This window comes from Vicia villosa, linkage group LG3, assembly GCF_029867415.1.
Source record: "Vicia villosa cultivar HV-30 ecotype Madison, WI linkage group LG3, Vvil1.0, whole genome shotgun sequence".
NCBI classification, from domain to species: Eukaryota; Viridiplantae; Streptophyta; class Magnoliopsida; order Fabales; family Fabaceae; genus Vicia; species Vicia villosa.
In genome coordinates this window covers 82,607,624-82,622,824 of record NC_081182.1, presented here as the reverse complement: position 1 = coordinate 82,622,824, position 15,201 = coordinate 82,607,624, and the positions used below count along the sequence as shown (strand labels likewise).

At 36.8% G+C, this 15,201-nt stretch overlaps 3 protein-coding genes across 4 annotated transcripts; 2 read left to right on the top strand and 1 right to left on the bottom strand.

Moving 5' to 3' along the window:
- The first annotated feature begins 3,753 nt into the window (after window positions 1-3,753).
- On the top strand, window positions 3,754-6,163 carry LOC131656220 (SWI/SNF complex component SNF12 homolog). The gene is made up of 3 exons (XM_058925978.1): window positions 3,754-3,823; window positions 4,134-5,725; window positions 5,842-6,163. The coding sequence occupies exons 2-3, from the start codon at window positions 4,155-4,157 to the stop codon at window positions 5,909-5,911; spliced, it is 1,641 nt and encodes a 546-aa protein (XP_058781961.1). The 5' UTR covers window positions 3,754-3,823; window positions 4,134-4,154; the 3' UTR covers window positions 5,912-6,163.
- Window positions 6,164-9,104: 2,941 nt separating this feature from the next.
- LOC131662066 (uncharacterized) lies at window positions 9,105-11,276 on the bottom strand. 2 transcript variants are annotated; one of them, XM_058931748.1, is made up of 8 exons: window positions 11,149-11,276; window positions 10,995-11,044; window positions 10,742-10,916; window positions 10,505-10,675; window positions 10,326-10,430; window positions 10,048-10,167; window positions 9,878-9,946; window positions 9,105-9,449 (listed from the first exon to the last, which is right to left on the bottom strand). In XM_058931748.1, the coding sequence occupies exons 3-7, from the start codon at window positions 10,913-10,915 to the stop codon at window positions 9,923-9,925; spliced, it is 594 nt and encodes a 197-aa protein (XP_058787731.1). In that variant the 5' UTR covers window position 10,916; window positions 10,995-11,044; window positions 11,149-11,276; the 3' UTR covers window positions 9,105-9,449; window positions 9,878-9,922. The 2 variants fall into 2 exon arrangements, with proteins under 2 accessions (XP_058787731.1, XP_058787732.1); XM_058931749.1 differs by lacking the exon at window positions 11,149-11,276 and having other exon boundaries at window positions 10,995-11,120.
- LOC131662065 (uncharacterized) lies at window positions 11,202-15,201 on the top strand. Its single transcript, XM_058931747.1, has 7 exons — window positions 11,202-11,539; window positions 11,637-11,823; window positions 11,959-12,209; window positions 12,471-12,585; window positions 13,607-13,699; window positions 14,106-14,249; window positions 14,589-15,201. Exons 1-7 carry the CDS (start codon window positions 11,202-11,204, stop codon window positions 14,703-14,705), a joined length of 1,245 nt encoding a protein of 414 aa, XP_058787730.1. The 3' UTR covers window positions 14,706-15,201.

The following is a 15,201-nucleotide window of genomic DNA, read 5'->3' as shown; positions in this document are numbered from 1 at the left end:
TCAATTGAACAAAATGATAATAAAGTTTTTTTTAAGGTTTGTTAATAAACTAAAATTATAAAACAAAGATTTAATTTAACGAAAAAAGAAAATAATATGACGAAGTATGTTAAAAATGAGTCTAACCTTGAATCTCTTTGGTGCCGCAAATTGACATTGTTATAACTAAATATTCCTATTCCAAATAATTACTCATTCCTTAGAATATTAATATATAATTCCTTAGTGAATAAAATTTTAATCTTAATTTAATCCTCAATGGTTATTAGTGAATTAAAGATAAAACTAAACATCCGATTATCATAAACAATACAGTTTCATGATGTTATCCCGGGACCTAGGTGATAACTAAAAAGAATATTCTTAGCAAGCTTTATCTATTGAAATTAGTTTCTAATAGATAATCGTAAATCAATTTTACAACCGGCCAAAAGGTAAAGATTCTTGAACTGTGTGTATGTATATGTTGTAGGTAAGAATTGCCTCCATTGAAGTTTGAATAGTGTTGTTGGGCTGTTGTTATTATTGCGTTAAGTGATAATACTAGAATCCTCCTCGGCTAATTGGGTTTTCATTTATAAGAAGAGACATGTAAGTCAGACAGCACTTACAGTGCTAATTTACCTCCAACCTTAACAAATAGAATATGTTACCCAAATATTGCGGTGACTACAATGTCATAAAATCAAATGCATTATATCATAGATTTGTGTATATGGATTGTTCACACATTCACATGACCCAAACACTTAGGTAAGATAAATAAATACTTTCCCATATGTTTTATATTAGGCAATGTTTATAGCTATTAAGGAACACGCTTATCATTATTATTATGTATTTCAGATTGTCCAAAGGCCCAAAGCCAAGACCCAACCTGATGCAAGTCGAATCAAAGCAACCCAATGTATAAAAGCTAGCACACGTGATATTCAAGGTACACTTTCCTGATCTCCACTTTTATTAAACTCCTTTTGGATTTAGAACTGACTTTGATGTTAGAGTTCTAACCTTGTAGGTCCACCCCACATCGCCACATAGAATATCAACACCATCGGTTCAGGATCCTTCACCACCAATACACACAAATTCTAGTTCTATAATGGAACATCGTGCTTATTCTTTTTTGTAGATGAAATCGCTAATAAAATTAGTTTATCATCTCACTTATTTATTGTCACTAGGAAATAAACCACATGTATAGTATGAAAAAGAGCACATGGAGAAGCAACCAAAACATTTTCCTTGTATTTTGTACTTCAGATATGATTGGTTACATGCAACTCCATCGGTGTATATATTGCCCTATTCCGATAATCCATCTAAACTTACTGTTGTGGTGGAGCTCCATTCCCCTTGTCACATGCGTGGCTAACCTGTAATGTTAGTACTCTAACGTTCAAGTTAGTTATCAAGAAGTTAAGAGTAGAAATGGATATTTTAGAAATGAGTTATGTACTTATTTTTGGTGCCAATAAATTTGTATTTATAATGGGAAGAATAATGGGCCTAATTGGACTTTTTATTGGGCCTTGAGCTCGTGTGGAACAATTTCACTCAAGCTTGTTGTATTGAAAATGCTGGAAGTCTTCAATCCAGCCCAGACAACTTTTAAGTTTTGGCCTCCCGTTATGGGCAAGGTATAGTTAGGGGACATCTCTAATAAATGCTTATCTAATCATTAAGACGTTTTTCCTGACTATATCATGTGCGACCCTAGATGATTAGTTTAGGGGTGGTGCATAGGCTAAGCCTTTCGAGTGCTTTTGAGTGCATTTATGACCCAAAAAGGTATTTAAGCCATTAGATCACTTATGCTAACGTCACCCCACGATTCTGTATTATTCTCTCCTCTTTTTATATAAACTTCTCTATTAGTTCTTTAGAGCTTTTCGGTTTCCCACTTCTCCATCTTGTTGTTACTTTTGTATTTTCTTCAGCATTGCCTTGGGTGATTTTCCTTTGCTCCCATTAGTTTCCTCTCCTTCATGAGTTTTATTGTTTGTCATTGCTATGCCTCTTAACAACTTACTTTGTTTAATATATTTATTTAGGTACCATTTATTCTTTGCTCATTCTTTATTGTCTTGTTGTTTTCATGGATGACCCAAGGAGTATTCCTTTGAATGTAAATGAAGACAGTGAGGGCGAATCTCCCATTTCAACTATTTATAGAAATCCCGACATTCCTGAGGATAAACTTCTGGAATTCAATGGTCCCATTCCTAATTTTATTATTCATATTGATAGTTCTAAGATTATATAAGGTTTAATAGATAGTAGAGGTGGTCCTTCTAGCCCTTTAATACGAAATGAATAAGGAACTTTTCATCAACAAGTTTACTTGAAGGTTATCGCGCGCGTGACTTCCATCATTCGTTGTCATAAAGAAATGAAGGCGGTCATTATTTCTCAAAATGAAGCAAAAGTTTGTTACTTTTCTGAAACTTTTTCCGCAGCTAGCGACAGGGAACCCACAAAGGAAGAGCTTACAAAACATCTCCTTTTTCGGTATAATAATTTACATCTGATTATCGCTATCTTTTGTGTGACAGCTAGGATAACATGTTTAAACGAGGACGACCGACTACAGTTCCACCCTCGAATTCAGGACTCTATCCTTGGGTCGACCCTGAGATAGTAAGGACCTTCTTCGTGTATGATCATTAAAAGAATGTGGTTGATGCTCGTATATATGTTGGTTCGCCCTCTAATTGGATCGTTTCTCATATTGGAAAGGGTAAACAGAGCTGTAGTTGTTATGACACATGTGCCATTCCCTTTTACGAGTGTCTCTTCATGCAATTGAAGTTTAGGTAACCCTTTACTGCTTTTAACGAGAGCATACTAAGCTAGTTAACTATATCTCCTTTCCAATTTCATTTGTCTATCTGGGATTTTTTTAAAGGTGTTCTAACATTGGTGTGAGTATCGGCAGATTGACCCATCCTCGGCTCTTCTTCAATCTATTCCTTGTGTCTTGGTCCTCGCAAGATACTGCCCGTGGTCAGGGAATCATTTCAATTCTTCAATCGGACGAGATGTTCGACGTGTATATGGATAGCTGGAAAAAATTCAAGGACCACTATGTTCTAGTAACTCCCATGAGTCCGGGGGCTCACTCAATTTTTTGTAAAGTTAATTGGGAAGTTCCTGCCCTCCCTTTTCTTCCTCTTCATGCTAGGAGAAAGTGAGGAAGTATTGGTCTTGGGATCATTTCAAGCAAGAATCCCCTAAGTATTTTTTTTTGGTGACGACAAACTTTCGCTAGAGAAGGGGTTGCTGAGGAAATATCTGGCATTCCTATGGAAAGGAAAATCCCCGAGGAAGTTGTTATTATGAGGCAACAAGGGCATGTTATTAATTCCTGAGTTATCTTAGATGCTTCTAGTGTTGAGGAAAGGGAGGGAACTTTTGTTGACGGAGAGTTTTTTTCCCGTTGATCATCTTTCCTCGTGTGCATATTCGACGACTTCTCTCAGGAACTTTTACAAGCGGGGCGGACTTTGGTGGGCGACAGACCCAAAATCGCAATTCAACCCGCCATTTTATGACGGAAGCGCGGGCGGCTCGAGAAGTCACCGTCCATTTTGCCACCCCTAATTATTATTATTATTATTATTATTATTATTATTATTATTATTATTATTATTATTATTATTATTATTATTATTATTATTTATTTATTTATTTATTTATTTATAAATATTGCAGTGTAAGAGAGCGAGACATATAAAATATGTAAAACAAGGAGAGACACAAAACGACCGAAAGACACGCTCAGAGATTCATTCAGCTTCTTCGCATTTCGATTTCTGAATCCGTAAGAATATCCTCCACCCTTCTCTTTCCTTTGTCTTATTATTATTTTTATCACAAAATAAAATCCTCACCATAATTTTGATTAAACAAATTTCTGTTTTCCCGGGTTGTCTCTCACATGCATTGTATTTTCGACATTAGGTTTTTCATTCTCTAACGTTTCTTTATGTTACCAACTCATCCTTTTCATCATGTCACAAATGTTGTTCTTAATCTTACCTAGTTTCAGTGTGTTGAATAGTGTGATTAATGTGATTAATATGACTAATATGATTAATATGGTTTATATGATTTATATGATTCTGGTTTAGATTATAGAAGCAGCTATAAGAATGAATAATAGTAATAATAATCAAGGGAATAATTTTGCTGCATCTGCATCATCATCGTTGTTTGGTCGTTCTGCAACAATGCCACTGCCACATCAGCAGCAGTACCCTAACCTTATGAGCCATCAGCAGCAATGGGCACATGTTCTGTCTAGATCAAACCCTCAAACCCAGTTTCATGGTAATTTTCCGTTTGCGGAATCCCAATCGCAACCTCAAGCGGCGCTGCAGGCTCATTATGCACAATTGCAAGCTCAGGCTGCTTATGGTTCTTTACAATCCTCACAAGCTCAGCCTGTTACCCCGTTGCGTAGTGCTGGTAATACTACTAATGTTGGACTTGGATCAACTCCGGTTACTGGAAGCTCGAAGCGAGCTGCGTCTCAGAGAAATTCTTTGCGGACTCCAGGTTCGTCTGGTGTGAGTCAAAATGTGTTGGATAATAAGAGTGCGGATTTGACTCCTGCTTCTCGGCGAAGGAAGAGGGAGTTACTGGAGAAGCAAGTGGCTGCGATTCTGCCTGAATCTGCGCTTTATACTCAATTGCTTGATTTTGAAGCTCAGATCGATGCTGCATTGGATAAGAAAAAGGTTGATATGCAGGAGGCTATTAGAAGTCCTACCCATGTTCAGAAAACTCTTAGAATGTATGTGTTTAATACATTCTCGAATCGCTCAAAAGCTAGCTCTGAGGATACAACTGCGGAGGAATCTTCTTGGTCTTTGAAGATAATTGGAAGGGTATTGGAAGATGGTAATGGTCCTGTGTCGGGAATTTCGCAGAGATCGAGTCCTTGTGATACAAAATTCTCTGATTTCTTCAAGAAAGTTACCATTTGCTTGGATCAGAACCTCTATCCTGAAAACCACATCATTGTGTGGGACAGTGCTCGTTCGCCGAAACAACAGGACGGGTTTGAGGTGAAGAGGAAAGGAGACAAAGAATTCACTGCAGTGATCAAAATAGATTTGAAATATTCACCCGAGAAATTCATGGTCTCGGCGGCATTGTCTAAACTTTTAGGGATTGAGGTTGAGAGTCGCCCGAGAATCATAGCTTCTCTTTGGCATTATGTGAAGTCCAGGAGGCTACAGTGTCCGGATGAACCTTCGTCCTTCATCTGTGATCCTTCCCTCCAAAGGATTTTCGGGGAAGAGAAGATGGGATTCTCCATGGCTGCTCAGAAGTTGTTAGACCATTTATCACCACCAAAGCCTATATATTTGGAGCATAACATCAAGCTTTCTGGTGATTGCCCTGCCGGAACTGCATGTTACGACGTACAGGTTGACGTGCCTATACTATTGCAGAAAGAAATGTCTGCATTTTTGGCTAGCAACAGCGTTGAGAGTCACAAAGAGATTGAAGCTTCTGATGAGATTATCTCTAGTAACCTAAAGAAAATCCAAGAGCATCGTAGAAGACGTGCTTTCTTTCTTAGCTTTAGTCAGTCTCCATCAGAGTTTATCAATGCTATGATTGCTTCTAAGAGCAAGGATCCAAAGCATGCTGCTGGAGATGCTGGCTGTAATTCCAACAAGGAACAGCATTCTGAATTTTACAATCAACCATGGTAATGTTGATGCTTTACCTATTCGCTTTATGCTGAGGCATGTTATTTATTTGCTTGTTGAAGTCTTGAATGTATCGGTAATAATTTGTTTGTGTTATTTTTGGTAATCTTTTCAGGGCTGAAGATGCTGTTATTCGATACTTGAATCGTAAAGCTGCTGGAAGAGATGCTCCTGAGGGTAACTAAAAGAGAATTGTAGATTTCTGTATTTTTTTGGTTGTAATATTGGTTAGGAAGAAAGAAATTTGAATACATAACTTTTTTTTGATACATTTGAATACCCAACTTGAAGAATAGGAGAATGGAACAAAAGTAGGAACAAAGAAATTTTTTGTGGGAATCAAGGTGGCTGAATTACCATGACGGTTATATATTTGATACAATGTTTCACAAAATGTATATGTGAATTTTGGTTGCTCTTGGATCATCTACCATTGTTTTCTTAAGATGAATTTTGATTCTTTTAAAATGAGAACTACGGAAAAATAATAATTTCTAAGACATTATTACTACCCTGCCAACATCTTTATCAACCATGATATTTGACAATCCCAACTCACGTGAGGTATTACAACTATATAATCTTCTTGACATGCTTTGAACTTTGGATTGGAATGTAAATACACGTTCACTATATTTTTTACGAATCTGTCCTCAAGAATTTCTATCTAAGTTGTGGAAATCCAAGCACAAACACAAGTGGGTGAAGATCAATGGAGGAGGAGGAAGAAGATGTTTATGATGAGATGGATATAAAAGATGTGCAGCACAAGGAGAACGAAATGTGTTAACAACTTCAGTGAGTAGATAAATTTTGCTAGAGAATCGTAGGGAAACTATGAGAAAGAGAATTGTTCCTTGCAAAATAAAAGATAAAGAAAAGTGAAAAGAAAAAATATATTGAGAAATAGGGTACTAGTGGGATCCAATTGACTAGTCTTTTTTTTATTTTTTATTAATAGGAAATCCAACTAATGTATTTCATTCATTATTAAAAGCCAGATACATGTAGGAATATCATATAGGACTGGAGAACTAGCATTATATATGTGTTTGTCTTAGTTAAAATGTCATTGCAAATGAAGAATGCATCTAAGAAATGGAAGATGGAGAGTTGAGAGGAAACTCAAGAACTCAAGAATATGCAGAAGAAGGAACACAAGTTTTGAATAAATCCGAATAAGTTCTCTAAGACAAAATGATATTGACAACATTATATACCAAAAAACTAATATAAGAAATACAAAAAACCAAATCTCATTAAACAGTTCACAAGTGCCTCAAAATTGAACACAATTCAAAAGGTGCTTCAAAATTGAACACTATATACTTTAAGAGTTTAAGAGTATTAAGTACTTGATTGCACGTACACTACATACTTAAGAGTATAAGTACTTGATTGCACGTGCATCATCAAACATGTGACATATGGATACCACACGCCTAAACTTTTCAAAGTAATGTCATAAAAGTTACATAAGACATTTAAATTGATAAGTAATCATCATAGTGAAAATATGGGCAAACCATGATATCGACCCCACTCAAATTGAGAAGAATCCCCAAATTTCATACCACTCCTAATGAAACAAACTCTGACCCTCTTTGAAAGATACCACTAAAATCTCCAAGGCATCTGGCATGATCAAATGTTCGGATGATGTCCTCCCAAGACTAACACTGCCACCTAAAACTCAAGAAAATTCCTCCTCGAATTATCCTAGGCTCTTAGTAAAAAAAACATCTTTGGCTCTCGGCAAAATCCTACTCAGGTTACCATCCACTTCTTCAATAAAGTCATCTTCTTTTTTCCAATATCAAGATAAAGTTCTACTTAAATTATTTCCTAATTACTAAAAAATAAGTCATCATTATTAATTCCCTAAGACCGTCGACTTAGAGGCATTTTTTTTGGGTTGGTTTCAAGTCTAACCCATAAGAAGATAAGCCCACAACTTGCAACCCAAAGACCGACCTTCCTCATTGCCCACAACCACAACAATTATTAGAAGACAAAGGCGATTACAAAGGGCCAAACACAAGGCAAGGATCAAGGAAATGACACACACACACACTTACGCACGCACGCACATGCACGCACATATATAAAAGTTTCAAAACCGAAAAGAACAACATTCTATCTTAGATATCTCTTACTCGTTTTACGTTCATCGACTTGGACGTCATAGTGTTTGTAGGTACCACCCTCATTCGATCATCAATGTACAAATTCGTTTGCTCCCTCAATGTCCTAAAAAGCCATTCATCTCAATGTAGTTCACACCGTTTTCTATTATTGTCACACCTTCCCTGGTTACCAGACACTTGTAAGCCTATCCATCTTATTCTTACGCACATCACGATTTATGAGGAAGCATCATGTTAGACATAAATTAAGATTGCTAATCAACTCACTGTGTTCTTCTTTAGCCAATTATATGTTATCCATATAAGTATTAAGTGTTTGATGTACAAAACAAGGAACAAGAAGTAAAACAAAGGAGAAAACATGTTTTTCACAACAATAACAACCAAACCTTATCCCATTAAATAAGATAAGCTACATGGATCAAACTATAATGTAATGTTATATTAAAAATCACAGCTTCTTTCCCATTCATTAAGCTATAGATCTTTTTTAATAGTTTATTTTATAGTTTTCTAAGTCTTTTTATACCTCTAATGGTTTGACTGTCCTTTGTCATACCTACTCTCCTACAACAGAATCCACAAGTCTTCTCCACACACGACAAACCCACTTAAGTCTAATTTCCACTATCTTTTTTACTGTAGGTATTACCCTAACATTTTCTCAAAGACTACTATAATCGAACTGTGGTAAGACCTGCGATATTAAACGAGATAGAATGTTAGACGGTTAATAATCAACACGAGAATAAAATAAGTATAGTAGAGATGAAGATGTTGCATGAATGTGTGGTAAGACTTAGACATGATAAGATTAGAAATGACAATATTAAAGAGAGTATTGGGGGTAATACATATAATTGAAAAGATGTGGAAAATAAATTTAGGTGCCTTGGACATGTAGAAATAAGACCTAGAAAAATTATAAGAGAAGTTATTAAGAAAAACCCATAATTAACGATTTGGATAGAAACATGGTCATAGATAAAACATTATGACAAAAGTTGATTCATGTAGCCAACATCAGTTACTACGATAAAACTTGTTGTTGTAAGTTACTATACTTAATTCAATAATACTAATACTCTAACCAATGGGTACCGCTGTACCGTTACTCTGTACCCTGTAGGTACCAAGTTCTTCGCACGTCTCTTTCTGCAAACCTGTATATTGATTATGCTTAGGACATAATCGTTTTTTCAATGCATTAATAAGAAAGAATGGGTGAAAATAAAGGAAAGGTCATTTTCATTAAGGAGTAAGGTTATCAATAATTACATAATCTCCCATTGTTTAGAATGGTCAGCAGGGGTTTATCATGCCCCCAAGCAATGTACAACAATGTGCCACTGAACAAATAAAAAGAAAAAGAGTGATTCTACATTTAAAGAGGGCATTGGCATATTGTATTTTCTCTCTTTGTATTTACACTTAAAGAGGGCATTGGAATTTTCTCTTCCAAAAAGTGACTATAGCAGTAAACAACAGGGTGATCTGGTCAGTTAATGCTTTAAACCGAATGATACTGCGACTACTATCCATCCACAGGCTTGTCATCTGAGTCCATCTAGTGTACCTGACAGAACAATGCAAATTCCCAATCTCAGATCAACTGAAACAACATAAACCGTGAAATCATGGCATGATAAAGACCCCGAGGTGCAAATCTCCACCAAGGAATTTCACTTATTTTTGGGGAAACTTAGCACGAAGGGGTCATAAGTAAACCGTGACCAGTGGCTCGTGTGGTTTACACTGGTTTGCATCTGATTATTTTGTTCAATGGCCAGGTTGTAGATTGTTATGGTGCAGTACAATGGTTCAAAGTTAATAGATTTAAATATGTGCTGAAACCATGGTAAGTTTTTGATCAGTCATATAGCGTGCTTAGGTTAGAATCTCAAAAACAGGCTACTTTTGGCCGTTAAACTTGACCAACTTTGTACACTAAATAGAATTGCATACTGTGTAAAAGTTAAAAGCGACGCGGGTAGTTAAGTATACCATTCTTTGTGAGATATATCTGTGGAACTCTATTGCTTTCCCGTACTAATTCGCTTTTGGCGCCTCATCCTGACAACATATGACAAGCACAATAATCATAGAGCCAATATAACTGTAAAATTTCCATTCTAATTCAATCAAGAAAAAAAGAAGAAGCACAATATATATACCATGGTTGAAAACTGGTCTCTAATATTGTGCATGGTTTTTAGCATCATCTCTAGCGAATATGTAGCCAACTGGAACTTCACGTCCAGGTCTCCCGAGTGAAATTGAGCATCATTTTGAAGCTGAAAAGCGTTCAGTTAAAACTATAAAAACAGATAAAACCATATCTAATCATTCAACACACAATGTATATATACATAGCAAAAAGGTCAAGACCACTTTATGTATACGAACATCCCTTACATCTCAATTGCTTCAAGAGGCAGTGTTTAGTGTTTACCTTCAAATTAATAACAGCTGCAGGATCTGACGATTCTGTATCCCGATTTACCATATTCCATGTCATTTCCTTTAATCCGGGCACGACATTCTGAATACTTGTACCCTAAATATAGTGTCAGATCAAATTCTCCAAAGAAGGTCAGAAGTTAAATGTGCAGCAAAATAGGTGACCAATACCTGATCTTTCAACACGTCTTCTTGCCACTCTCGCTGAAACTTCTGCAACAAAAGTGTCAATAGTTTTTGCAATTCAGGCAGAACTTCTCCAGGAAACAACTTTGGAATATCATCCTTGGAGGTATTTTCATAAACGCATCTCCTGATTAACATTCTGAGGCAAACCAGAAGCTGTAGATAGAGTTAGGACGATAATCTGTACCAGAAGAATCCATAAACCATCATAAGGGAACTTACTGGATCGAGGTCAGAGTCATTTTCCAGTTGGAGCATGTCTTGGATGATGCATCTATCAGCAGATTGAAGACCGGTTTTTCTGGTTCTCCATAGGGCTTGAAGAATGAATTCAATAGAGTCTTTGGAATTGGCCCTTAACAATACTGGTAAATGGCTCCACAGTGCTTGCTCCATACTGGCAAATGAATAACAAGATACTGGATCATTTGAAATAGTCTAGAGAGAGAGAGAGAGGGGGAGAGAGAGAGAGTACCTAACTTCGATGAATTGCTTGGAGCGGAAGAACGACGACGGCAACAGAAGCTTCGGGAAAAGAGAAAACGGAAAATATCAAAAATCTGAAATTACGAATTAATCCCTAGAAAAACATTCAAAACGACGCGCGCTGAACTTAATTTAACTCTCACGATTTTCTTGACTTCGACTGTAGTTACCGAAGCGAAATTGAATTGAGAAATCCATGGCGCCGCACGATCTCCGCCGTCCGTTTAAACGACCGTTGATCTCCGATCAAGAGAGGCGCCGACAACATTCGCTACTTCGCCAGGCACAGAATCGCCTCGACGCTCAGCGTCAGGCTCGCTTCTTAGCCTCCACCGCATTCTCTCTCTCATCCCAAACCCCCGAACCGGAACCCGAACCCGAACCTGTGAACGAACCGGAGCCATATCAGAAAGAGGAACTCGACGTATTGGAAGCGTCGAAGCTGAAAGGCGCAGAAGCTCGGAAATGGTTCGCGAAACAACTCATGCTTCCTGAATGGATGATTGATATCCCCGAAAACCTCGCCAGTGATTGGTTCTTTTCTTTTCTCAAATTTTCTTCACAACTCGTTCTTCACTCAAATTCAATTTTGAATTTGTTTTTTTTTTTATTTTTGATTTTTGATTCTCAGGTTTGTTTTTGCAAGGCCTTCTGGAAAACGGTGTTTTGTGGTTTCTAGCAACGGAACAACTATAAGCCGTTTGCGAAACGGTTCAATACTTCACCGTTTTCCTTCTAAATTGCCCAATGGGGCAAGGACAAAAGAAGTTTCATCTGCTTCTAACTCATACTCTATACTTGACTGCATTTTCCACGAGGTTACTACTTTTCCTTCCTCATTGTCATGTTCCTTTTGTTAATTTGTAGTTCGTGTTTGAGTTTCATTGCATGTTTAGTATGCTAGAAGTTATTTGTTATGTGACTAGTTTGTGTTTTTTTTGTTGGTATAACAGCAAGATCAAACTTACTACGTTATTGATATGGTTTGTTGGCGTGGCTACTCCCTTTATGATTGTACTTCTGAGTTCAGGTTCTTTTGGGTGAACTCTAAGCTTGCTGAGACCGGGGCTTGTGACTCTCCTTCATATTATCATAAGTATAAGTTCAGTTTAGTTCCGGTGTATGGTTGTGATCAGAGTGGTTTGTGTTCGGCTTATTCTGCGCCTGTGCCTTATGTCAAAGACGGTCTTCTATTCTATAACAAGTATTTAACTCTTTTCTCTTTCATTGTGAACTAATCTGTGAATGTTATTCCAGCCTTTTTGAAATTATAACGGTGCTAATCTGTTCACGGATAGCTTTGCATTATTGTTGAGAATGAAAATCTTGTCTCCTAGTATTCTTAATTTTTCAGAATTATAACTTGATAAATTAATAATGCCATGTCTGGGTTATTTTATCCCTTTTTAATTTGTTAGTAATTTCTTTTTTATTTGTTGTTTATTTTCATTATTTTTTCCCTTAGGCATGCACATTACCAGGCTGGGAATACGCCATTAGCATTAGTTTGGAAAGATGAGAACTGCAGTCAATATGTTATGGATACTGACAGTCAAGGACAGGTTCCTAACCAACAGCAGGTGTTTCCCCTTGATTCCTTTGCATTTTCTCATTGCTTTGTTTTTCATGCCATTTTATCACTTATATTTCAGTCATATGATTTTGTAGAATTGTTGGGAACAAGTCTCCCTTGTCAGACTGTTGGACTTTCCGCCTTAATTGCGGTCCGCCCCTAGCCACTTTGGCTTGCCAGCCCCCGACACCTTCATTGTGTTGGCTTTGAAAGGGCAGATCTAGTCCCATATTGCTTAGAGATATGGCCTGTGTTGTGTTTATAAGTGGCGGCAATCCTCACCTTACAAGCCGGTTTTGTAGGGATGAGTTAGGCCCAACCCAAATTCTAAGATAGACATTTTATGCGTCAATTTTACTTTATTTATGATCATTGAATTGAACAATTTCTTTCTCTAAGAACACCAAGCAATTAGGATTTTAAGGCTGCACAGCTCCTAGTCCTAAGGCAATACCGGTTCCATTTTTTCTATTAATTACAGAAACATTAACTTGTATTTTGTTTGGTTTCTTGTTTTTGTATATAAAACAATATAAAAAGAATTTGGAAATTTTGTAATGGAAAGCTATGAAGCATGGACACCCCCCGAACACGACCCCGACATTGACATGACGACACCGCTAATAATTTGAAAAAATGAATAAATTAAACGTAATCATAAGTGTCAGTGCAAGTTCCGACACGGACTCAGACAACCCTTTTTTCAGAGGTGTCAGTGCTGCATAGTTGGAAAGTGATAATAAGAAATGGAAACAAAAAATATTTTCTCAAACTGAACAGACCCTTAGAAATTAGATCTAATATGCAATTGACCTTCTCCAAACCCATCCTTCCTTGGAGAAAGCCAGTTGGACTTGTCTCCCCTCTTTCTGTGTGGGTGTACACATTACAACTTTGAAGAGGCCCCAAGTTCACAATTTTATTCATGTTTCAAAAACTTCAATATATTTACAAATTTATTCCTCAAGCATTACAGATACATTGCAATACCGATGTTTATTAATCGGTTTTCTGGATTTCCAAACCAGGTGGTTTTGGAGCTTCAAGAAGATGGAAAACTGACTACTTGCGATGATCCTCATGTCGTATTTGGCTGTTTGGACGGAAGCTTCATCCAGCAGGTTTGTTTGAAAGAGGTTTCTTACAGTTGTTAATTTTCTTCTGATGCTTAATCTAGTTATGAGGCTCACAGAATCAAAACTTTACACCACATATATATGGAAGTTGTATTGAGTCCCACCCTGCCAAAGTTCTTGGGCTGTTGGATGTATATATGTGTTTGGGAAAGCAACCTCATCTTAGGAGCTAGTTTTTGAAAGTGAGATCCAAGCCCATTTAACAGTAAAATCTTATACATCTTCTAGGAAATTGATGTACTTAACTGAAATAGTAATTCTTTCTGAGATGTATGATAGACTTTCAGTTATGAAATGTAACAATAAACAAGTTTGCATCTTTATGTATCAAACTCACTTTTTTTATTTTATCTTTTACGTAGTAATCTAAAGTAACTTTCTCGATTTGCAGTCAGATTTGCATTCGGGGTATCTTCTACGGTTTGCAATTGGAGAAGGGGGATTGCTTTTGGTGGATGGGAAACTTGAGAAGGCTGATCTAAAGTATCTTGGCAAGGCCAATCGAGCCCGTGCCTCTGCTGATAGTTTCTCTAAGGTTGTAAGGGAATATTAAAGTAAACCCTAAAAGTATTTGCAACCTGTTAACACAAGTTTGCCATGATTCCTTTATTTTTCACTGCTGCATGCTAAATTTTAGCTGGAAGCCTTAAAAGAAAATGAGAATTTCCTGAGAATGATAATTAAAATTCATCTTCCTTATTCATTTTGCTAATATTTAAATGCTAAGGAGAACGTGCATATTTGTTTTGTTTTTAATCTGATTTACTGTTTGTCTGAAGAAGTATTCCTCGAGCCATCATAGATTCACACTGTTTTCTTCAATAATCATCATTGGTGGTTTTGATTATAATCATGCTGCAATTTGCACTTCCAGGTTATGTTCCAATATAGTGTTCGACACTCCCCCCTCAGAGTTGATGATCTGTTGGGATCTGTCAGCTCACCAGTAGATCAAGAAAATAAGGCCTGCGACATTGAGATGGATGGTTGATGGGAAATACTCTACGGGTTGCAAATGTCGGTCTTTATTCTGAATGCAATGTTTGAAGTTTTCACCTTAATGTGGGGCTTTCTTCGACGCTTATCCCACGAGGCCTTCCATAATTTATACAAGATCCACGGAATTTCTAACCACCAGTCTACCATACATGCTGAGATAAAGCTGTATCGGTTGGAGTTGTGTTTGCCTCCGGAGTTTCTTTAACCCATATGGAGAGCAGGTGGACACATGCACATTATATATCTTGTGTCTGGTTCTGTGAGATCTGATAGCATGATAGTGTAACTGTTTTATTTTTACAGTTGCGGGCAGTTTAGTATACAGTGTATTGCACATCATTGTAAATTCAAAATCATATGTCCTAAGTTATGTGTTAGATTTCCTTTTTCTTTCAGTGAAGAATTGTTGCTTCTTTAAAAGATTCTGTAACTATTAAATACTTTACTGGTGTATTTCTTAAATTCTTTTGGAATATTTCTTCCTGGCA

Excerpts from the sequence above, each read along its gene's own strand:
- LOC131656220 (XM_058925978.1), top strand. The coding sequence starts at position 4,155 with ATGAATAATAGTAATAATAATCAAGGGAATAATTTTGCTGCATCTGCA. Across the intron at positions 5,726-5,841 it reads GAATTTTACAATCAACCATG|GGCTGAAGATGCTGTTATTC; the intron begins GTAATGTTGATG and ends TAATCTTTTCAG.
- LOC131662066 (XM_058931748.1), bottom strand. The coding sequence starts at position 10,915 with ATGGAGCAAGCACTGTGGAGCCATTTACCAGTATTGTTAAGGGCCAAT. Across the intron at positions 10,676-10,741 it reads ATGACTCTGACCTCGATCCA|CTTCTGGTTTGCCTCAGAAT; the intron begins GTAAGTTCCCTT and ends CTCTATCTACAG. Across the intron at positions 10,168-10,325 it reads CAGCTGTTATTAATTTGAAG|CTTCAAAATGATGCTCAATT; the intron begins GTAAACACTAAA and ends AACGCTTTTCAG.
- LOC131662065 (XM_058931747.1), top strand. The coding sequence starts at position 11,202 with ATGGCGCCGCACGATCTCCGCCGTCCGTTTAAACGACCGTTGATCTCC. Across the intron at positions 12,210-12,470 it reads GGTCTTCTATTCTATAACAA|GCATGCACATTACCAGGCTG; the intron begins GTATTTAACTCT and ends TTTTTCCCTTAG. Across the intron at positions 12,586-13,606 it reads AGGTTCCTAACCAACAGCAG|GTGGTTTTGGAGCTTCAAGA; the intron begins GTGTTTCCCCTT and ends TTTCCAAACCAG.